Source organism: Cyanistes caeruleus, chromosome 13, assembly GCF_971803275.1.
Source record: "Cyanistes caeruleus chromosome 13, bCyaCae1.hap1.1, whole genome shotgun sequence".
Taxonomy (NCBI): Eukaryota; Metazoa; Chordata; class Aves; order Passeriformes; family Paridae; genus Cyanistes; species Cyanistes caeruleus.
Window position 1 is genome coordinate 11,567,989 of NC_141713.1, and position 24,055 is coordinate 11,592,043.

The 24,055-nt window shown below is 41.3% G+C and overlaps 1 protein-coding gene across 2 annotated transcripts; it reads right to left on the reverse strand.

Moving 5' to 3' along the window:
- On the reverse strand, positions 1-15,908 carry GLDN (gliomedin). Of its 2 annotated transcripts, none has more exons than XM_086848404.1 (10): positions 15,639-15,908; positions 12,243-12,294; positions 10,067-10,084; positions 9,321-9,428; positions 8,992-9,138; positions 8,239-8,364; positions 5,503-5,583; positions 5,295-5,420; positions 4,492-4,642; positions 1-1,188 (listed from the first exon to the last, which is right to left on the reverse strand). In XM_086848404.1, exons 1-10 carry the CDS (start codon positions 15,906-15,908, stop codon positions 729-731), a joined length of 1,539 nt encoding a protein of 512 aa, XP_086704530.1. In that variant the 3' UTR covers positions 1-728. The 2 variants fall into 2 exon arrangements, with proteins under 2 accessions (XP_086704530.1, XP_023789791.1); XM_023934023.2 differs by having other exon boundaries at positions 15,324-15,700.
- Positions 15,909-24,055: the final 8,147 nt, after the last annotated feature.

The following is a 24,055-nucleotide window of genomic DNA, read 5'->3' on the forward strand; positions in this document are numbered from 1 at the left end:
TACTGTTAAAAATGAAATTTTAATCATAAAGGTTACATCTTTAATTTTAAACCTTGCTACTTTTCATCCAACTCTCCATTTAAGAAATAATGTTTGTTCAGTATTTAATGTCATTATTCCCATTTTCCTTGTACTTTAGCTGGATTTTGCTTTTGATTATTAACACTTGATTTGACTTAACAAATTTAAACTTTTTGCTTTTTTTTTCCTATTTAAACAAGTATTTCCATTCCCATTATTTTTAACAGCTTTAAATCTTTGTCCAGAAAAGATGGTCACAGAGAGTCCATGGAAATTAAATGAAAGTGACAAAGGTATTTGTACACGAAAGTTCATTATTTAGATGTTTAAATTAGAACATCATCACTGACTAGGAAATTATTGTAGAGAAGAGGAATGTAAATAAAAGTTACAAATAGTCTCTGCTGAGCACATGACCATGGAATAATCAATGTACATTAGACACAATTATCAGCTGAATAACAGGGGGAAAACAAAAGTATGTCTATGCTGTGTGCCAGCTATAATAGTGAACAACATTTTTTTAAAAAGATGAGGATGGCCTATGTAATCGAAGTGTGTCTTTACAAAGGCACCTGATCTCCCTTTTATACACACTCACAAACCATCATCAGGAAGCAGAAAATGATACCAAGTGAAGAGACCCCCATGTATATATCAGAGAGCTTTAAATATCCTTTAGTTAAAGGTGGCATGTGAAAATATATTCATCTGCCAAAATGGACTGGGTATACCATTAAACTGCCATTCTCCCACGTGTACAAATTCTTGTCTCGCAGGCTGTACGAAAGCATAGCAAGAACAGACTGTGAAGACCGTAACTCAAACCTTGCATCAATCTGCTTCTCTTTCAGTAAATCAAAAGCAAAACTGACTACCATGTCCTTAGTGTCAGTAACATAGAGAATGCCACACGCTATGAACGCGTTACCAGCCTTGGACTTAGGATAGGTGGTATTGATGTGCCGAAGGACTAAGAACGTTTCTTCGTCAACGTGCGCTACCATTATATTTTCATCAGTGCTTGAGGCATATATAATCCAAAGACCCTTCTCATCCACTGCTATGTTGAAATACGTCTTGGAGTTAGAGAAGAGGTAGTTCCGGCCGTGGTGTAAGGCATTTTTGATGGGCAGAGTGCCCAGCGAGGCTTTATCGAGCCCAAATCTGAAATGAGATACAGCAAGGATTCATTATGAGGGATCAGAGCTCACCTCACATACACAGGGTGGTGAATCACTGATAAAGGTGGTGTTGAAAATACTTGTTCAAGGACCATTCTGATGTCTTTTAAGATTAAGTTCTCAAAGAACCTTCCAAAACCCCAGGAGAAAATTAGAAAATAATAACCAATCTGAAAGGCGCACAAGAGCATGGAATTGTTTTGGTAAGTTTCACTTTATTTAGTCTATGAGTTGTATTATCACTAGGATGAAAGAAGCAACTAAAAGGAATGGGTATGAAAAAGAACTGGATACCAGGGGAAGGCCCAAAATTGGGAAATGGAATCTATACAAAAGTTTGCTTTGGAGTAGGTGGGAGCTAAAGAGAGAAAATGTGATTGAGCAAAGCTGCAGGAATTCTGGGCAGCTTCACCTAGACTTAGAACTCCTCTGATGAAAACAGTTCAGATAATGTGGTGATTTACTCAAGTAGACATCAAAGGAATAAAAATTCTACTTTTGCAGAGCCAAAATTGTGACCTTACGCTGGCCTCAATGGGACAGCCTGAATACTTCTATGCCTGATGTATAAAATTGTTTTTATTCCTTGAAATTCCTTAATAGGTTGATAATCTGAAGGCAGGAGCAGTGAGCAGCTAAATCATGTTCCTCTACTGGTTTAGGAGGGTAATCAGCTCCTCCCAAGACACATCTGCTGTCAGTATTTAATTACCCAATACCACTGGGCTTCAGCAAAAGCAGGGAGAGCTTTTATCTTTTTAAATAATGCCCTCTGCAAAGAAGCACATTTCAGTGTCTGACTTTTCTTTCACTGTATAGCTCCATGCTTCAAATAGAGGAAGAAAAAATGCTAGTTAATAAAGAAATCTGCTATACTTGCAAGTATATTTTCTGAAAAGACAGGTTTGATCACAGGAACAGTTCAGATCCATGAATACACAATGCTGGAAGAATAATTCTTATGTTTAAGCAGCATTGATAGCATATATTGGAAAAATCATCCTAACCAACTTAGATAATTTCCCTCAGCTTTTGTAGGACTCACATCTGCAGTAACTCCATATTCCAGCAGCCCATACGTGCAATAAATCAAAACAGTTAAAGGCTGGAGGAGATTTGAGAAATACATGTGTCCACCTTGTTAATATTGTTAATTGCTTCACATGTGTAAATAACCTCATGCAAGGGCTGGAAGGACAGCCCTTAACAGGACAAGTCACTCAGAAATGTAGATTTTTTTTTTTTCAGGATTGTTTTCTATAAAAAGCCAACAAGATAAAAAGCATCTCAAAATTCATTAGAAATACACAAATTCTGCAGCACACCACACCCTATCTTTTACTGTTATGTGTGAAAATCCTGAAGGGAGAAAAAAAGTGAGGTTTCATTCCCAGGTTCTCTTGGGCTCCCCCAGTCAGGGACAATCCAGTCTGGAATTCCAAATGGTTCAGAAATTCTTTAATCTTCTGACATCTTGGGGTAAATTATAAGATATAGTGTAATAGTTTCATCAAACACCAGAACTCAAGCTATACAAACACATTTCTGGTCACTAATATCAACAAAGTCAATAAAAAATAACAAAGATAGTAAAGCATGTTATGAAACAAAGTAAAAAGAATGAAACTATCATGATGTTGGGGATCTGACCATCATGAGAAAATCTGCCAAGGGTCAGACAAATCTAGTTTTACCAGCTTTTAAATATGATGAGAAATTCCTTTTGAATGTTTTTTTCAACATTTGCAAAATGGAATAACCATATCCTCACCTATGCTTTCCATTAAAATACAACATTTCCATTTATACAACAACTCCCAGAAGTTTTTATGGAGCCCAAATTCAAGGACTTCACTGTCACAAAATTCATAGTGCATTCTGTCTGTGCTGAAGGTAAGTAATCTCAGAGTGAAGAACAGAACAGAAAGGCCATTTCTCAGCAGCTCCTTGAGAGGATTTGAAAATTACACAGATAGTTTGTGTTCATCTGTATGTGAAAGCATTTCCTGATTCATGGTATGCAAGCAAAGGGGAGGAATCTCTGCCCTATCACAGTGTATTGCTTAGACAATGATGGTCTTTTACAGACCACCAGAGAAATAGCTGAAAGATGTTTAAAGGAGGCTGCAAAAAAGGGAGCTCGTGCTTGGCAGAATAAATATTATAGAATCCTTGCAGCTTGCTCACATTCCTTGGCATCCACATGAATATAGGAAGGCAGCACTCACACCTGCTTGGGAATAGACATCAAAGTATAGTAAATGTTCTTGGCTCAGACATCAGAGTCGTGTAAGAACATGAAAGCACAAGCAATCTTTCACTTGCCCTTGGACTGTCTTTGGCTCTTCCCACAAGGTGAGATTTTGGGGTTGATTTGTATTGTTTGTCTCTGTCCTCAGCAGAAACTGAAACAAGAGATGTAATTCCCAGTTCCAGTTCAGGGAAATATATCGGGAAAGTAGTAGAAACTTCTTATTATGAGGAAATCAAACTCTGGAGCCACTCCTCCCCAGTGGAATGTGCAGTTCTCCAGGTCGCCCTGTCCTCAGCAGGTGCCTTGGTGCATCCCTCTGTGCATTCCCTGCTGCTGCCAGCCAGAGCAGAGCACAGCAAGGGCTCTGCAAAGCCAAGTTTCATGAGTGGGCCACATAACCACCCACCTACACCTCCTACACTGCAGCTGAACCACTTCTGACTCAGATGCAGGTAGATGCACAGCTTATTCTTCTAAATCTAATCCTTTCTTCTGGTACCCAAATTCCTTAGTCTTCATTTCTTGCTGTGATTATGAACACAGCAAAGAATCCAAGCTGAAGAACACCTGCAGCAATGTAATGTTGGATAGAACCTGTTGGATCCCAGGATAGCCAAGAGGAGAATCTGTTGTCCTCTCTGCACATGGCATCTTGTTCACCCTGGAGACCTATTGCTCTATTGCATGGTCACTGCAGAGGCGAACCTCTGGGCTGGCTGCACAATGCCTAAAGAGTTGTCACAGCAGAGTAGTGGTCCTGAGCTACTCTCCCAGTTTTCCTCTTCCCACAGCTGCACACACAAAGTGGAAAGCTGTTGGCCCATATTCTATTTGCAGATTGGAAGGAATGAGTTGTTCTGCTCTGGAAAGAGCTCTGAAACATTCCTCCATTCTTCCTATTTAGGTAGGACCAAAATAAACACAAAATGCTACAAGGAGAATTGTCTGCTTTTTGGAGGTTCAGCTCTGGCACTCTAACCTATCACTCCTTTCACAAGTTCACTTGTTTTAGACCAACTATCTTTGACTTACTTGAGAATGACATTGGTTCCTCCCTTCTGATAGTAGAGATGATTGTTTTGTACTGCGTGACCACATCCATAGAAGAATCCTGTGATGTTAATGATCCTGTAGCTGTCATTCAGCAAGGCATTGGAATTTTCATATTCTTTTATATAGTTTCCTAAACAAAGGGGATAACATGCTGAAAAAAAGGACTATCATCTGACAAACAATTGTATGTGTGTTTTCAAAAGATTCAACTTGCTGGAATGTGAAAAAAAAATCCAGAGACACACAAAAAATATCTATAGAAAAGATGATCAAGAGCCTGCTTCCCACAGACCCAATGGGCCCTCACTCTGAACACAGTTGATGTGTATGCAGAAATATTTCCTTTTCCCACTTAGGTCCTGGACATTTTCCTGCTCTAAATGTAGCTCATACAGCTTTTGTCTCATTTGCATGCCTAGCTAAATGAAAAGGCAAAACTCTGAGCTGTAATTTAGGGAAGTAAAGCCACAGGAAATGGAAACTCTGGAAAGAAAAGGATAAAAAGCCACAAACAATAGATATTTAAACTTGGATTTGGTAAAAAAAAAATAAAAATCCAAACATCAAGCTATTTCCAAAATCTTCTGTTGACTCTGAAAATGTCTAAAGATACTACAAATGCCTACAATCATATGTATAGTCAAGTGTTACACAGGTAATATGGAAAATGTTCTGAAAAAGATCAGTAAAAGCTCATCATTCTTAGGAGTTTAGGCTGAAGGGATTAAGGAAGCAGTCAGGATCACCACAGACTTTTGGTCAGTGACTACTACTAAAAATACCTGAAAAATGCATGGTGAGCCAAATCCTTTCATCACTTATGTTTGCAGGTTCCCTCATCCAAGTTCCAAACGTTTGCTGTACATTGACAAAGTGAACAGGACTTCCTACAGACGTTATGACACATTCTAGTGGGAAAAAAGCACATGTCCATGATCTGTGACACTAAGAGAGAAAGGAGCACTTGAGTCACACTTTGTAGCAGGTTACCAGCTTTTTTTGAAGGACCTGGGATTCTGTCTTCAGTCTTTCCAGCGAGGGTATCATCATTTGGTACAGCACCTGTCTCACCTAGGGTGGAGGGAGAAAGAGAAGAATGGCACGTTTTACCCTCTTTGACATGACAGATTGGCACATCAGTGACTCCACTAAAATAAAGGAATGACAGCTGGGATTTTGCTTCATCTGGAAAAACAAATGTTTAGGTTGGTGTGGTCAAAAAAAAGAGATAAGAAAATACTTGCTCTCACTTCTGCTAAGGAAATGAAGTGTTCAGGCTGACAGTCAACTTTGAGGAGTAACTAATTAAATCAATAGATTTAGTTCCTGAGCTGTGAATTTCTGAGTAGCCACTTAGAAAGAGAGTGTTGCCTTTTTTATGAGCTGAGGTAGCTGGAAATGGCTGATTTAATAGTAAGACCAAAAGCATTTTCTTGGGAAGGAGTAGTTGTTAAAGTGAAAACCTTCATGCACAAATCCCCAGAGAGCAGCAGAGAGGCTGCATCCTGCAGGTAACACAGAATGTTCTGCTCGTGTTGTTAATGCCCAAGACAGCAATAAAGCACTCACACATGCACTGAGTACATAATGCATGAGGTTGACATCCACACACTGAAGAAGCAGGATGAAATACTAAGGGTAATGACACTTTATATTATACACATAGAGCTGGTTCACATTTGAATCAAACAGCTGGAAATATTTTTCCCCACCCCACAACAATATAACGAGTAACTGGATTTTCTCTTGTCATTCACTGTTAAAACAATGCCTGAATTAAATTATTTATGGACCCTTTTCTATAAAGCCAAGTATCTGTTCTGCCCTTAAAAAAATGTGATGCATTTCAGTTTGCTTAGAATGAATAACCATGGAGGAAAGTTCTCAGCTTTTTGCTGGTTTCATTGTAGCCTTGTTTTCTAATTCCATTCTAAACTTTTATCTCCAGCATTTCACACTGCTTGACACACTGCAAATTTTTTAGACTTTCATTTTCATTGTTGCCTTCTAATATATTTCTAATATATAAGTCTGTGATGAAGTTTAAGTGACAAAGATAGTTAAAAATGGGAAAAAAATGTAAAGCAATGCTGAAAGGGTACCATGACATTCAGGAAAGAAAGAACAGATAATACTGCACTGTTGTTTTCTCCTTTAGGTCATATCCTCCTTTTGTTCATGCAGAAGAAAACTACTCCAAGATGGAGCAAGAACAACATGTATTTCTCCCATCCATTATCTAGGGCATTTGGTGAGATGACATTGAAAGTTTGCACAGTGTATCTCCAAGTAAGGCACAAACAGTCCACCCAGCCATGGTAAGCTGAATGCCTACAGCTAGAGTTTACCAGTCCCTCGAGATTCCCTTCCAGCTTCTGATCCTAAAATATTTCCAGAATATTTCATAAAACAAAATCACTCAACAGAAAATATAAATTGCAACGTACAAGTTGATTTTTCTAAGGCTGAGTTGAATAGATGCAGTTGGCTGAAGGAGCAGGTGCCTGGACAGCAGTTTATCTAAAACTATAGGATAGCCAAGGGCCAGGTCAGTGTTTGTAGCAGAGCTGAGGGCACTATTTGCCTTTGAGAATATTTGCAATACTTCCAGCTGCATAGATTAGAAAGCAACTAAAATTAAAGAGACAGTTTTCAATCAGAGATTCTTATGGGAATCTTTCACTATTTTCTTTCCATCAAAAACCAAGATTAATATCCTGCTGATTTCTATCATAAAATATTCTGGTTGAGAGTTAATGGAGTTTAAAAGTCATTAAAACTATTCATTTGGTCTGTTGGGGAAGGATGGAGCAGAGATATTTTGTTTATTTCAGAATTCACTAACAGTACCAGAGAGAAAAAATATACCTGCACTTCCAACTAATTATTCTCATCTCTTGAAGAAATTAAGTTTCACCAGATTCAAAAATTTAATTTGAAAAAGCCAAGCTTTGTATTCTTATGCAATAAGTTAATTACAGTTGTAATTCAGCATATGTATTCTGTTTCCTTGAAAGAGAGATGAATATCTAATTACAAAATCTGGATTATTCATTGAATTTTGGTAATAAGATCTCATGGTTTGCTGAGTCATAAAACATAAAAGCTCATTGAGGAAGATGTCATCTTTGCAGAGTTATTTGAGTGTAACTCCCATTTTCACACTGCGATTTAGAATCCATCAGAGAGCTTATCCTCAAAGCATTTCAGTTTGTTTCAACACTTGAAAAGAGGCCACCTGAGCAAATGGCCCAATTATCTCATACAACAGTTCATGCATTTCTGAATTTCAAATAGGATGAAATTTCTGCTCCAGCTCTCTCCTGTCCATTGTAAGGAGGCTCTTTGGGCTCTGTTCTGACACTTCAATGTCTGGAATCAGGGGTTTACATTTACATCTAAAATTAAAAATTCATTATTGAAAAGCCAAAAATTTCAACTGCATTTCTCTTACTTTCCAAATGTATCCCATCTAATAAAAAACATCATTTGTAAATCCTTTGCCTGAGCATTAGCAAAACACAAAAGACTAACATGAAGGTAACTTGCTGCGTTATTCAGATCATATTTCAGCAAAGCACCTGAGCACATATTCAGCTTTAAGCCTCTGCAGTTTTAGTGATGCCAGAAAAACTAAACTCATGCTTTCTGTTCTGTGAGCCTTGAAGCAATGGTTTAACCTTGAACGTGTTCATAATCTGGAAAGGAACACTGGAAAGCACTAACCCGTGTTTTTGCTGCTGTAGATGTTCTCCTGAAGCTCCACTTTGGCTTTACCTTTACGTTTACCTGGAGGCCCTGGGGGTCCAGGAGGTCCAGGGGGCCCAGGTGGTCCAGGCTCACCTTTTGCACCTGTGTACAAAGGACAGTGTCAGGACACAGCCCTTCCCCTGGCAACAGAAACATGCAGAGAACTGTACGTGTCCACAGGACATCCACTCTCTTTAAGAGGTTCCCGAGTACAGAATATGGTGCAATAAACTCTCTGAAACGCTGTTTGCTAGAAGGTGAACCAGACAGAGCTTCACAAGGACTAGGACATCAATACATTTTATCTGTCTGGATTACAGGCCCATTAGAGAGTCACAATTTCAGATGCTACACTGTTGTAATTTTACACAGCTTATATTTGGCTACTTCAAGTACTCATGAGTGGAAATCTGCCCTCATTTTCTAATAGAAATATAAAACTACACTGAAATAAAGAGCAGGAGGAAGTCAAATGTATGAAAGCATTCTGGAAAGGGTGAAATTCACATACACCTCAACCCAAAGGCCAAGCAGAAAGGTTTTTGTGAAGATTTGCATTGCAAACAATCTCCTGGGCATAGCAATACTCAGACTATGTATATAAACCATATTTATACAGGTTGGTCCTGCCTTTGCAGATCACATTCATACTTCAGAAGCAGAGCAGAGCATATATTTTTCTGTCAAGTACACTGTTGCAAGAGAACTCCCAAGAGCACTTTTCCTTACCTTCTAATATCACATCATTGTTTGCATCCCCCTTTTCTCCCTTGGCTCCTCTTGCACCTTTTCCTCCTGGCATACCATCCTTGCCAGGCAAACCCATTTCTCCTGGTTCTCCTTTCTGTCCTTGATCACCTTTTGGTCCTGGCAAACCTAGAAATAAAAACCATTTCAGTATCAAGAGCACTGCTCCAGTATTAAGCACCCATTAATACATATTTTTACTACAAACCATATTCACTCTAGTTATATTTTTCACCTGAATTTAGCTGGATAGCTGTAACTTCTTTGGATTTAAAAGATGCATTGCAACCTAATATGGAGGGAAGCTGTACCTATTTTTCCTCTTTTTCCATTTACTCCTGGTTCTCCCTTTTGTCCTGGAGTTCCTGGAATTCCATCTGATCCATTGTAGCCAGGCAGTCCATCAAGCCCAGGAGGCCCTGATCAAACCAAACAGCACAACTGATTTTGCACTGTTGAATGCAAGTTACCCTGAAATCTACTATATTTAGTATATATATATATATCTAAACATGCAGCATGTTTAGATATATATATTTAAACCCCAGCAAAACATAACTCATACTTTTCTGATACAGAGAATTACTCCAAGCAGACCCACAGGTTAAGCAGTGCAGAAAGAAAACAAGTAACCATAACACAGCCTTGCAACCACCTGAGTGAGAACTGAGGCACAATTAAACAAGAGAGGAAGAAAAGTCATGGGGGAGGTGGGAGGGTGTAATCAGTAACCAGTGTTATTTAAAAAGATAGTTTTACTGTTAAATTATAATATCCATTTCCTTGGAGGTTAATATTCTTAAACATCATAATTTGGCTTTGATCAAATGTTCTACTGCCTCCACTAGAAAATTAAAATGTGTAAAACCTCCCCTCTCTCAAAGGGGCATGACTTAAATACAAGCATTAGAAAGGCAGGCAGTCATTCAACCCTCCCTTAATCTAATTAGCAAAGGAAGACAATTTTGTGAAAGATACCTTTCTATATTTCAGTATTTTGTACCAGTAACTGTTTTGATTACTCCCAAATGTTACTGCAATTGTCCAAGTGTCTTACCTGGGGGTCCTGGGGGGCCTAGAGCAAGAGAGGAAAAAAAACAAGAAAAACAAAAAACAAGAAGGAAGAAATTGTTAATTTAACCTAGCAAGAAAACAAAGTACTTCCATACTGAATTGATCAGCACTAGATCAGAACAGTAAAAGAAAATTCTTCAAATTTCAAAATGAATATCTATCTAACTGCTTTGTATTATAAATAACTAGCTGAGCATTAGGAGTAACTGAGACTTACCAGAAGAGTAACACATTTACGTATACAGGTTTTGCTTTTTTCAAATTGCAACTGATAAAGGTTTGGCAACAACCTCTGCAATGCAGCCTCACTGTCACAGGCTTTGGTGCCTTCACAAAGCCATGGATACAAGACACAGTCAAATTTCCTTTATGTAAGTGTTCTCCAAAAAGCTGTTCTAGTGGAAGAATATTGGCTTTAGAGTACTGATGAATATCACAATTAAAAATCCTGTTGGAAATACAGATTAAAAATACATGCCACTTCTCTGTGTTTTTCATTGCATTGATATTTCATTGCAGTTCAGGACTCAGACTATTTAAATATGACAAAAAAAAGTCTTGTCATTCCTATCAACAGTCAGGCTTTTCACATGTGATAGCTCTCCAGTCTGGATCGAGTTTCCCACAGAAACTGGTTGGTACATTTAGAAATTGGACTTGCTTCAGTCATTCAGCAACTTGTAATACAGAAAAATCTGTCTCTCTCCTAGCTCAGATGTAGGGCCCTAAAGAGAAGCAAGCATAGCAGGCAAGAACAAAGAAAGATTAACCAGGACATGTTTGTGATTTATTATCTGTGATCCCCAAAACTCATTAAAAAAATTTTTAAATGGAGAACTACTTGGAGAATACAAAGGTGACAGTTGCAATTAAAGAACCAAATTAACTCTAAGAACATTTTTATCCAGCCAAAGTACTGTCTTATTTCAACCAAACTTTTTACAACAGAAAATAACAGTAATTACTAGATTTCTAGATTACTAGATTTCCCTAAAGATGACAATTTCAGCAGCTTTGTTAATTACAAAGCATTATGAGTAAAGTGAAAACCATTTTACAATACCACAATAGGAATCATCTCTTTTAATCAGTACAGGCAGTAATATCAGCTAACATCTTTCTGCCAGTTTCTCAGTAAATGCCATTTCTTCCACACTATGTTACATCCATTATTACATTGAATTACTCCCTCATCCCTAAAGCTGAGGCTCCTTGTACAAGTGTAAGCTACATAAGAAAGGTGCTTGAAAAGCAATAAATGTCGCTGAGGTCTACAGCAGAGAAAGCCACTCCTTTAATGGTGCTAAGAGAGAAAAAGGTGCAAAAGGCACCAAATAACATGAGTTCACAAGTCTGAAGCTCAAAAAACCAAAACTTAGATTGTCTGTGGTTCAGCCACTGTTGCAGTCAGAACTGATGTACAACTTAAGAAATATTTAACATCTGTGTGTAGAATGGTAATTCTCATTTATGTTTAACCAGTTGAGTCAAATGGACCTTATTGCCATTTGCAAATTCAAATCAGACAGCAAGTGAAGCATTTTCTTTAACTCATAAAAACCAGCTCCTTTCTAAGCTTCTCATTTCCAAAAGGAACATAACTCATTCTGTGGCAGACCTCAAAACTGGACCATAGCTCTTAAATTTGCTGCTACCAGACACTCTTCACCCAAGCCCACAAAACTTTTCACACCTTCTCGTGACTCAGCCATCAGCAGCTCCAGGTCCTCACTGGTGATGTGTGAGACATCCTGCAGCTGAGGAACACGAGTTCACTAAGTGCCACTGCCCCACTGCAGCTGAAACAATGGCAGCAAGTTTCTACCCCCTGCATGTTCCTCCTGTGCTAGGCCTGAAGTGTGACATACACAAAAATATTATGACTAAACCTCAACTGGCATTTTAAACATACAAGTCTAAAAGATTTGCTTATGAAAATTACATGAAAGAGAAGTGGCCCCAAGTAGCATCAACTGAGCTCCTTAAATTCCAGCATTTCTATTAAGAGGGTACAGATGTACCCTTTGTTCCCAAATATTTTTTAAAATTCTGCTAAATAGCAGTTTTTTGACATAGTTATTGACATCAGGTTCTTTGAAAACACTGATTTTGTGTTCCTGGAGGTAACATAAGTGTAATGCTCAAGGCAACAAACATACCTGTTAAGCATATTCCTTTTGTGCTGTTACACAAATCCACCATCACTCGGACCTAATATTGCAAAGAAATTAAAGTTGAAAACAATGTATTTCATAAAAGTATCTGTTCACTTGACCTACAGAAATAATTCCTAAACCAAAGATACAACTGGGCCCTCTGTGCTTATTAGAATAAGCTATTCAGAATGCTTTAACACTGTGACACCATCCATCTCTTTGGGCACTGTTTCACTCATAGGACTCTGCTCAATAAACCTCAGTTTAATCCTTACTGAAAATATGAACAAAATATTGGGCAGACAACTCCATACATCACTTAGCCATTAAATTTCATACATTGCTGGAACACATGTGGCTGTCCATGCATGGACTCTATCAGTAGAAGGTATTAAAATCCAATATCAGCCAATAAAAAACACATTCAATTTTATTTTATATTTGTATTAAGTGATGGAAACTTTTCTAATGTAGCATATCCAAGGCGAAAGATGACCTGTGTTCCAAGTAAGCAATTTCTTATCTTTGAATAACCAAGATGTGCAAATGTGAAATGGACCTTCATCCAGCCAAAATAATTCAAGCAAAAAGACAAGACTATTAAACCAAGCTGGAAGACACATTCATAAAGATGCTTTTAATCTAGAGTAGACTAAAATTTGCCAATAGAGGAGTCATCTTTACAAAATACACAGTCCTTGGCTGGGGAAACATTTACATTACATGTCCTGCATAAGGAGAGTCAACACTAAAACATTTTGCAACTCATCAAAACAAATAGCAGAAATAAAAATATTATGACCATGAGCTCTGGAAGTTCCTCAACTCTCTATGGGAAAGTTTAATGTTTATAGCCAGAAAATAAGGGTCACTATTTCAGGGCTGTGCAATGTGTAATAATTTATGAACCATTTACCCAGAGCTGCACATTTATTGATCTTTGCACAATTACTCTATTTACAATTAATTGAATTTTCTAGTCCCAAAAGACAGAAGGAACAAGTGCAAGGCAATCTGAAAGGCAGATTGAAGTTTAATCCTAGCAAGGTTATTTGCCACTGTCAATCATTATTTTTAAAATTAATGCATCATTGGTTTCAATTGCCAAATCTAACAGACTCAAATAGAGGCAAATTAGTTTGATGGAAAATATCCTTTTGCTGCAAAACCAGACTATATTTGACAATAAGTTCCTGTCCTGTCTGATACATACCGAGAATGATTCCAGACTGTACTGGAATGGTACATGTAAAATTTTAGACTCAATTTAAATTAGCTGAGAAGTGCTAACTGCTTTTGAATATCAGAATAGGCTTGTTTTCTTTCCCCTCACACTCCTCAAAAACACTCGGCTCCTACCCTGTCATTTGTAAAATACACATTGTTTATGTGCACTCCAAATCTAACTGCATTTTAATTTAAATAGCTCTGTTGAGGTTGTTGAAGTGGTTACAGCTTGCTTTGGGGCCCCCCAATTATCTCAGCAGCACTACTTTATCAGTCAGTGCAGCTCAGGTGACAATTGAAAAACATGGCCTCAAGAAGTGCAAATTGCCTGCAATGGAACCTCCAGCCTAGCTATGAAAGATGAGCAGCCTGTTCACAGCCAGCATCATCACTAAGAAAAGCTACAGATAAAAACATCTTATCTAAATGCTAAAATCTTAGTTTTCTCATGAAGAAATGGTGTAAAAAATTTTAAAAAAACAAAATTTAAAAAAAAAGAGAAAACCTGAACTATTAATTATTACTCAGAAAACTGGCAGCCATCATCTCTTGCACTGTCTGAACTCACACTTTGAATCTTACTGGCCTGTTACCCTCCCATCAGCCTTTCTGCAGCAGCAGATTTGCCAATTTCCTGTTTTTACTGTCTTACAAAATAAATATACACATACTTAAATAAGAGGCCCTGAACACAAAATATATTATTAAAGCTAACATGATTTTTGATGCCTGTGGTTATTTCAAAGACTCATGAAGAGTGGGCACAACAGATGTGTCCAGGGGATGAGCAGAGCAGCGGGACACTGATCCCTGAGGGGCCCTGCAGAAATGCCTCCCCTGCCAGAGAGAACCTGCTCAGGCCAAGTGCACATTTAGAGGTACAAGTGCACAGTCTGGCCACATGCTGTTCAAATACACACAACATGCTCAGAGCTATTTGGAGAGGACAATAAAATTCATGCAATCCATACTGTTCCTACCGATAGCAGAGTAGCACACTTAAAGGCCACTGTCAAAATTATCCAGACATGCACCTGCAGCTAATGATCCCAGTCTGAGGCCCTAGCAGTGAATGGCACTGACTGCCTTCAAGCCCTGTCAGGATCAGAATCCTTTCCCCAGTAATTTTATTTGTGGATCTTTTGGACCCAAAGAAGCAATTCATATCAGAATTATAAAAAGTGCACTTATATATCAAAGTGCAGCTGCCAAATTCAGGGACGACTTCCTAAAAGAAGTTATTTAAAAGCCAGTTTTGAGTACAAAACCATGGGATTTTACAGATTTTTACTTCTTGCAGAAGTCTTGTACCGCAAATTCTAAATTCAAAGCATAACAACTTAAAAGGCCTAACTAAAAAAAAAATTTCTAAACCCCAAGTAATGTCATTATCAAGACTCCATGCTTTCAACACCTGTGTTTGACACTCATTAGTCCTAATATTAATGGAGATGTAAAATGAGGACTGCAATAGTTTATTAACAAAAATTCCATCAGAACGTGACTGAAGAGGTATTTTCTGTAAATAGTTTTTTAAACCAGTAATATTAATACATGAGTTACACTTTTGTGCACCTAGACCTGCAATCTTTGCTGGGACAGTTTCCACTAAGGTTCCCTCAATAGTAATATTTTTCTTGCATTTCTTTTAGCTCAAAACTCAAAAGCTTTCCAATCCAAAAAATTCCAAAAAATTTTTCAACTATACAACCTGTGTCATTTTTCAACTACATGACATTAGTTCCTACTGAGCAAGATCATCTTTTCACTGAAGTGCAAAAAACCGTGCTGTTCTGCCAAAGAAAGGACATACAGTTCTCCTGATCCACCAAATACCACCTCAAATGTAACACTTACTGGAAGAGCATTATCAGTTTCAGAGAGATGTCAGGTGATGCATCACGCTGAGATGCTGAACAGCACAAGACACACGGGGGTTCTGTTAGTGGGGTTAGTTTGAAAAACCGCAAACGCTGGAAACGGGAAGGCTTCTTATTGCGACGAAATGTTGGCGTTTCCCCGAACCCCCAACTTCCCTCCCTTGGTGCAAGTCTCGTTCGTGAAGCGGGAGCAGAGATCGCTGCTCGCGTTCTCTCGGGGCGCAGCCGCGGCGGCGCAGCCCCGGCTGTCCCGACCCCCCGGCCCGAGCGCAGGGCCCGGGCGGGCCCGTACCGGCACCATGGAGTAGGTGAGCACCATCAGCATCTCGTCGCCGTCGGCGCGCACGTGGCCGCGGGCGCGCTCCCCGCGGCGGCTGCGCTTGGTGCGGGCGGCGGGCGCGGGCAGCGGGCCCCGCACGGAGCCGTTCCCCGGCGGCTCCGGCTCCCGCAGCGCCGCGCCCAGCTCCCGCCACTGGCACAGCAGGAACAGCGTGCCCGCGGCGCTGAGCGCCGACAGCAGCCCCACGGCGGCCAGCAGCGCCCGCCCGCCCGCAGCCTCCATCGCCCCGCCGCGCTCCGCCGCCCGCCGTTTATCGGCGGGGACACGGCCGGGGGCAGGGCGGGGACGGGCAGGGCAGGGACGGGCAGGGCAGGGACACGGCCGGGGGCAGGGCAGGGACGGGCAGGGCAGGGCAGGGCAGGGACACGGCCGGGGGCAGGGCAGGGACGGGCAGGGCAGGGACACGGCCGGGGGCAGGGCAGGGCAGGGACACGGCCGGGGGCAGGGCCGGGGGCAGGGCAGGGACGGGCAGGGCAGGGCAGGGACGGGCAGGGCAGGGCAGGGCAGGGACGGGCAGGGCAGGGCAGGGACACGGCCGGGGGCAGGGCAGGGACGGGCAGGGCAGGGCAGGGACACGGCCGGGGGCAGGGCGGGGCATGGCGGGGACACGGCCGGGGGCAGGGCGGGGCAGGGCGGGGCAGGGCGGGGCAGGGCAGGGACACGGCCGGGGGCAGGGCGGGGCGGGGCGGGGCAGGGCGGGGCAGGGCGGGGCAGGGCGGGGCGGGGCAGGGCAGGGCGGGGCGGGGCGGGGCGGGGCAGGGCAGGGCGGGGCGGGGCAGGGCAGGGCGGGGCAGGGCGGGGCGGGGCGGGGCAGGGCGGGGCGGGGCGGGGCAGGGCGGGGCAGGGCGGGGCGGGGCGGGGCAGGGCGGGGCGGGGCGGGGCGGGGCGGGGCGGGGCGGGGCAGGGCAGGGCGGGGCGGGGCGGGGCGGGGCAGGGCGGGGCAGGGCGGGGCAGGGCAGGGTAGGGCGGGGCGGGGCAGGGCGGGGCGGGGCGGGGCAGGGCGGGGCGGGGCGGGGCGGGGCGGGGCGGGGCAGGGCAGGGCGGGGCAGGGCAGGGTAGGGCGGGGCGGGGCGGGGCGGGGCAGGGCGGGGCAGGGCGGGGCGGGGCAGGGCGGGGCGGGGCGGGGCGGGACAGGGCGGGGCAGGGCAGGGACGGGCAGGGCAGGGACACGGCCGGGGGCAGGGCGGGGCAGGGCGGGGCAGGGCGGGGCGGGGCGGGGCGGGGCGCGCACCCCGGCTGGGCCAGCTCATCTCGGTCACTTGCAGAGGGGCAGGAGCCTGGCACGGCCCGTGACCAGGCGTGCTTTCAAACCGGTGACATTGTACGCGGCTTTTTCCGGCGCCAAGCTGTGTAACAAAAACCCCTCGGTTAGACAGATCCTGCCATCGCTCAGATCCGTGGCGCGGGTCCTGCGGTCACACCATCACTTCGCTTTCTTACAGATACCGTGTGTCATTCACTTATTAAAACTGACCTGTTGCTTTAGACTTTGGAGTACAGACCTTCCCCAAATGACTACTGCTAAACCTTCTGTGACATGGCATAGCTTTAATATAACAAATTTTGTTATTGGTTAATTTATAGCCAATTTAAGAAAATTAATTACAGTATATAGCAGAACCTGACCAAATACCAAGACTTCATGAAAAATGTGGAAGCTCTTGAACTCAAAATACTTTCCAAAAATGTTATTTTTAAAGCTGGCATTTCAAATCAAAGCCATGCACTTTCTTACACTGATACCACTTCAAATAAACCTCAAGAAATTCCCAGATTTTGAATGCCAAGTTTGCTACAAGACAGGGCTTTGATCCTTTGTCAAAGTGACAATTCTCTGCTGAAACTGATCACGTACATTTTCTCTCCATTCTAAATACTTCATTGACCTGTAATTCATGCTAATCCCACAGTACATTGACTGATGAACTGTTAGGTCAAACCAAATCTGAATTTAATACACTCACTTCTGCTACAGCTGCCTAAGCACAGTAGAGAAACAGAGACAGGAAAACAACTTCATCATGTTAAATTTCTCATCTCTCCAAAATAAACAATTAAGGAAAAAAGTGCTGGTGCCCTCAGGCATTGCATCGGAGACTCTTTCCTTATGAACCTGCCATGACAGGTACAGGTAGAACAAGATGAAAGAAGAGGGAACAATCATTCCATCTCATCCCATGACGGCAGATGAGACAGAAGAAAATCACCGTACACCCAAAGGCATAAGGCTTATCAGCGCAGAAACAAAGAATAGTTTGGGTAGAAAAGCACCTATAAAAGTGACCTAACCCAACCCCTCTGCAGTGAGCAGGCACTTTCAAACAGACCAGGTTGCTGAGAGCCCCATCCAACCTGGCCTTGAATGTGACCAGGGATGGAGCACCTATCACCTCTCTTGACAATCTGTGTCAGTGTTTCACCACACTGACTGTAAAATATTTCTCCCTTATATCTAGTCCAAACCTACTCTAAGATATTCTAAGGAATAATTGCATAAACCAAATATGCAAAAACTTGCTGAAAAAATCATTTGAGGCTTTGGACCTTGGCAAACTTTTCTGGAGGTATCACAAAGTCCTCCATATATGTGAATAGCCTTTCTGATGTCAGTGAGGGTTACAAGAATAATTGCCTCCCCTGATATATCCACACTGGGCAGGACATTCCTGGGTGTGGAAAATCCCTTGGCCAGGTGGAGTCAGCTGTCCTGGCTGTGCTCCCTCTCAGCTCCTTGTGCACCTGCTCACTGCCAGAGCACGAGAACCTGCAAGTCCCTGAGTGCAGGTGAGCGCTGCTCAGCACCAGCCAAGGTGTCACTGTGCTGTCAGCATTATTCTCATAACTCCAAAATGCAACACTGCACCAGCTGCTAGGAAAATAAATAACTTTATGTCAGCCAAAAACAGGAGACTCTGCAGCTGATGTCCCAGTTTAGCATAGAAGTGGATATTTGAGTTTTGCTTACAGTATTACTCTTGTAAAGGAGAAAGAAGAGAAAGAAATAAGACCTTCCATAGAAATTCCCAGAAGACAGGATATCTTAAGCAGGCTTAGTTTATAATTCATAGACATAAAAAAATGAGTAAGAATCTATCACACCAGCAAAATAAAACTTTCTGTCCAAGAACAAATAGAACTGCACCCCAGAGACCATACAGCAAAATAAACAGCAATTCTTCATTTTTATTGTCCATTTCAAAGTGTAATGATTGAGTAAAAAAAGAGTATAATAATTATGAGCTACAATTTGGAGAATAACAAAAGCAATACAGCACTCTTAGCACTCTTGCTTTCCCATCTGCCTAATCTTGTAAGGTTTTCTCTGCGTTGCAATTAAAAAGCAACTGAACATTGTTCATTAAAAAAATGGGCCACTTGATCACTACAGACATCCTATCTGAGTCTGCAGTCTAGAACTGCTGGGATGGCAGTGGCAGAGCTCTTTCCCAGGCCCCAGCCTATACCTACAGAGGTTTATGACACAGTGTGAAGACCTGCACTTGGCTTGCTAGGACACACAGTCACACCTCTGGTGAGAAATTGCCCTGTTTTTGAAAGCTAGGAATCAGTTAACTGCACAATTTTGTAGCAAAGGGGTTCCCACTGAAAGTCCTTTTAGCTGCTCCAGTGGCAGGAGGAGCTGAGTGACTGATCTGTGGACATTCCTGTCCCTGCTTTCTTCTGAGTGTTCCCCCATCCCACATGAACAGCAGTTCATTCAAATGTCTCCATGTTATCCTCTGCTACTGCCTGATAATCTGTGACTCCTGGATCTCCTGTCGCTGTGTCACACAGCTGAGATTTTGGTTTATCCATACAGCACTTGTTACCAGCTCAATGCCCTTCATGCTCAATGCCTGTGCTCCTTCTCTCTGATAAAAACCAATGGTGATCAGCAAAGCAGAATGGAGGCTTGGGAATGCTGTTGGTAAATTCCAGAAATCTTACCACTATTTTCTTACCAAAAAACAGAAGAACTTGCTCAGTAGCAATTTAAACCCATATGAGAAAAGTGTTATCCCCTAGATCCATCATTTTCTCAGTTAGGTATAATGCCAGCAGGCAGCACTTCAATTATTTCCTGGCATTTCAGAGTCTGTGTCTCTAAAGCACGACTGTGCATCATAACTGACAGGGCATATAAAGGTCATGTAAATCTGTCCAAGTAATACTGGAACCAGAAAGAAACTCTCAATATGCAAACTGCAGAGGCAACACCATGTTTGTGCTTTTTAGAATTCCAGCTTTGCAGAGCTGAAACAAATTTTCAGGAAATAAAACACAGCTTTACCACAGGAGATATTTTTATATGCAAATTACTCACTATGTGTATAATAAAAAAATGTTCCTTGATTATTCTCAAGCTGACAATGTATTCAGATGGTGTCACACTTAACTAATGCTCCCACTGCTGTTTTTCTCTGTAGAAGTTATTATTATTAAAATCTCACCTATTTTGGCAGCTGTCCCAGTGATAAAGCACACTGGAGATTGGAACATTATTTTCACTTGGGTAGATAATGCTGGAAGAAGGACCAAGTTGCTGAGGACAATGTTCTTATGAGACAGTTAACCAAACTGCCTCTGATCATGCCATGGAAAGATTACACAGAGTATAGCCTTTACGAATGCTATCAGAAAGAAGCTAATCTCTTTTCCTGAACTAGTTAAAGCAAAAAAAAAAAAGGTCTTTTAAATCTTTCCAAACCTGCCATGAGAAGTGACAGATTTTACTGGATCTCCCTCCTTCTCAGGAAATATACCAGAGGTTTGATATATTCATTTTACGGTTCCCAAGCTACTGTACATTCCCAGCCTACAAAGTAGAAGGGGAAGATCATTCTTTGGACTGTCAAAATGATGAACAGTTAAAGCTTTTCAGTAAATTTCTTGTGCTTTCCATTGCCACAGCTGCCTCTGCTGCAGCTGTATGTTCAGCATGGATGCATGCAGGAAGGAAGCCTCAGTCAGAGCTGTAAATGCCCTTCCTCCTCACCCCTGCTCCCATTGCTCAAACCATGAGCAGCTGCAGAGCTGCTCCATCCAAGCCACAGTTGCACTTTAATATTGGCACTGAAACCAACTTTGTTTCTACAGCAAAAAATTAGCTTTGAAATATTTAAACACTACATGCAAAAAGAGGCTTGATTTTGAAATTCATATTAGGTCCTGGCATATTCATGTTCAGAAAAACGGGAACACGTAGGTTGGAAATGTCTTTGCAGCAGTTGTAGGTCAGCTACAATAGCAGATTTAGTGATTCAGACCACACTAAGTTGTGTGTTCAACCTCACCCCACAGAATTAATTCAGCCTTCTATGAGAGACACACACCAGAATGCCTCCTACTCCATTTCTGCACATACATTCCACACAGATTATGGCATATTGGATACAGACTTTCTTTTCAAGTGAAAAAAAAAATATTGGAAGAAGAATAAAATAAAAATACAATGCTATAATTCTTATGATTTTGTACCAGAGGAGGTGTGGGAAAGATGGATTAATACCCCAACCCCTTAAAGCTTGTACTGTGCTTTTCAGTGGCACCAATATATAATGCTCCTCAAGGAATCAGCCACAAATACCTGTAAAATTACTTCTGATTTCAGGAAATTCCTATTTATTACAGAGCTGCAAGAATAAGCAAACTTATGCGAAGGAAAGGATATGCCAGCTGTTAATTTAGAATATCCAACCTTATTATAAATCAGGACCCAGTGAAAAAGCATTTCTTACTAGGTAGGCCAAGTTGGTGTTTGAAGTTCAAAATAAAACCCATAAATATCTGCAAGTGCTGCAGCACAAAGAGTACTATTCTATGGCATCAGCAGAATGTCTCATTGTCTTTGAATGAACATTCAATGAATTGGAGGAAGATGCCTTAGAGATGCATCATCAGGGCACTGGCAGCTAGACTTTTTCCCAGAAAATTGCTCAGAATTCCTCCAACACACATGAGAAAAAAATCAAAGCTGCACCATAGACAGAGATGACTTAAGAAGCAAAGAAAGAACAATTCAGACACCGTGGCTACAACCACCCATTCATAACCTAAATTATGGGAGTAAAAGCAGCTGATCAAAACACATGACAAATAGTAAATGACTCAAAAAATCTATCACATCTTTGTACCACCACTGAAATCCAAAAACGATGAGAAGAACGGTATAAATCCAGAAAGCTGTCTTTGAAAAGTCCCTGGAAATAATCCCATGAAGTGTTCCTGAACTTGAAAAGTTCCTGTGAAAACAGTCCCTGCTTTTTGTAGAGGATCCTGAAGTTCTGTAAGGAAGAAAAGGAAGATGACACCCCTCAACTACCCTGAAACACAGCCAGAAGTTAAATATTAAACATTCAGTATCAAGCAAATCATCAAACTTGTTATCTCCATGTTGAGATACAAAACAACAAAGAACTTTTTTTGGTAAAGGTATTCCAACAACACAATAAAAAACTGGAGTTTGCATATTATGGGAACTCTCTTATGCCATCCACTTTTAAGAAGTTTGTCCAAGGAGCAAGAGTGGATGTCTCTGTGGCCCAGGTATAACAGACTGGGAGAAATTAAATAGCTGGATATAAAAATAGATCTCTGCTTCCAGAACCTCTCTCCACATCATATCACCTACTGCTGCACAGAGCTTTAATCAGCTCTTTGTTAGAATCCACTCTCTGTAGCTCTTGGTAATTCCCAGTCAGGAAGCATTGAATACAAGCAGTATTCCAACTTTTTCCCCCTCAGCTTTGTGTCATTCATATTTACCACTGTGATACACAGAGGATTAAATATAATTTTGCCTATTTGAGCACTTTTGACACATTAATTTGATATATAACTATACAAACCATAAATATACATTGTAAGACTATTTATAAAGCTGAGAGAAAGAAATAGCACTGTATAATAGCACTTTTTAATATGTCATACAGAAAAAATGTCAAATAATGGATTTACTACCAGTATCTTTGACTTTCAGAAAACTGAACACAGTCATAGCTGCAAACACAGCTGAAAAATACATGGACTAACTGCACTGGGATAATTGATAAATGGAGAACATCAGTGTGATCTCAACACCCACAAGAAAACTGCTGGCTGTCTTAGGTAGATTATTATAGGCACTATATGCCAACTCATCTCAAAACCACTAGACATATTCTTTTAGGTCCTGATAGGAAAACCCATTGTAATTTTAAAGACACTGAGAGGTAAGACAGACAATTAAACAGTAAAACCATGCATTAGAGTGGCATAAAAACCAGCTATATTAAAACAATTGAAATCAATCTGTCATTTTCATCTTTAAAATCTACCAATAATCTAGAATTGGATCTTTTTTTGTTAGAAGAGTTAAAGTTTTCATCAGTAAACAAGTAATTGCCAACTGTCTCACCCAAAATCAGGATTAAAATCACATACTCTGGATTGACTAAAGAGGAACCTTTAATGAGCTTATCCCTGACACCCCTTACAGACAGATTGGGAACTCAGTGAGCAGACACAGACTGAGAACAAGGGGAGTCACTCCTAGAAACAACTGCTTTTTCTCTACCACTAACAGGAGGAGACAGGTTTAGACCTACATGTCTAGAGCTAAGCAAAATTAATCCTATTCATAGAAGTATTACCATTCAGGGGAAGTCTGATACTGAAACAAACCTTATTCAGACACATTTCCTAAAAGACTCTCTCTATTCCAGTGACTCCATATTCTCAAGTCATAGCATAACAGAAAAGGGAACCAAGACAAGAAATAGGAGATAAAATACACATTTTTATTACTAGACTGGACTTTAAATATGCTTTTCCAAATATAAATTATCTGGAAGCACAGTTTTCAGAAAAGCTGCACATACAGTAATAGAATGTACAGACATAAAAATGTATTTTGAGTATTTTGCCCTATTCAGGGAGAAAGTGTGGAAGGCACTTGTGTTTGTCCAGGTAAAGGAAGGGGTACATTCCCCTCCCCCAAGCACCCTTGTTTCAGAGCTGTGTATGCCTTGATTTGCAGAGCAGAAAATGTGCAAGTCTGTGCAGATCTCAAAATGGCACATGGCTATGACACAACATTCAGATTGTTCTGGGAATACAGGATGGAGGGGGCACTCTGGCAGAATACTCAGTTCCTTTGCAGGCATTGTAGCTGCAGCCCACGCCAACCAGCCATTTGGCACATTCCATGTCTGGGAAGAAGCCTCTCAGATTGTGCTGTCTGAATTTGTGTTTCTTGTCTCCACAGTGAAAGAGCTGAAGATACCACAAAAGGACTAGAAACACCACAACTCATAACTCAAAAAAAAAAAAGTAATTTTCTAAACAAATAGATCAAGTCAGAAAGACTCTTGAGAAAAGAGTCATTTTAC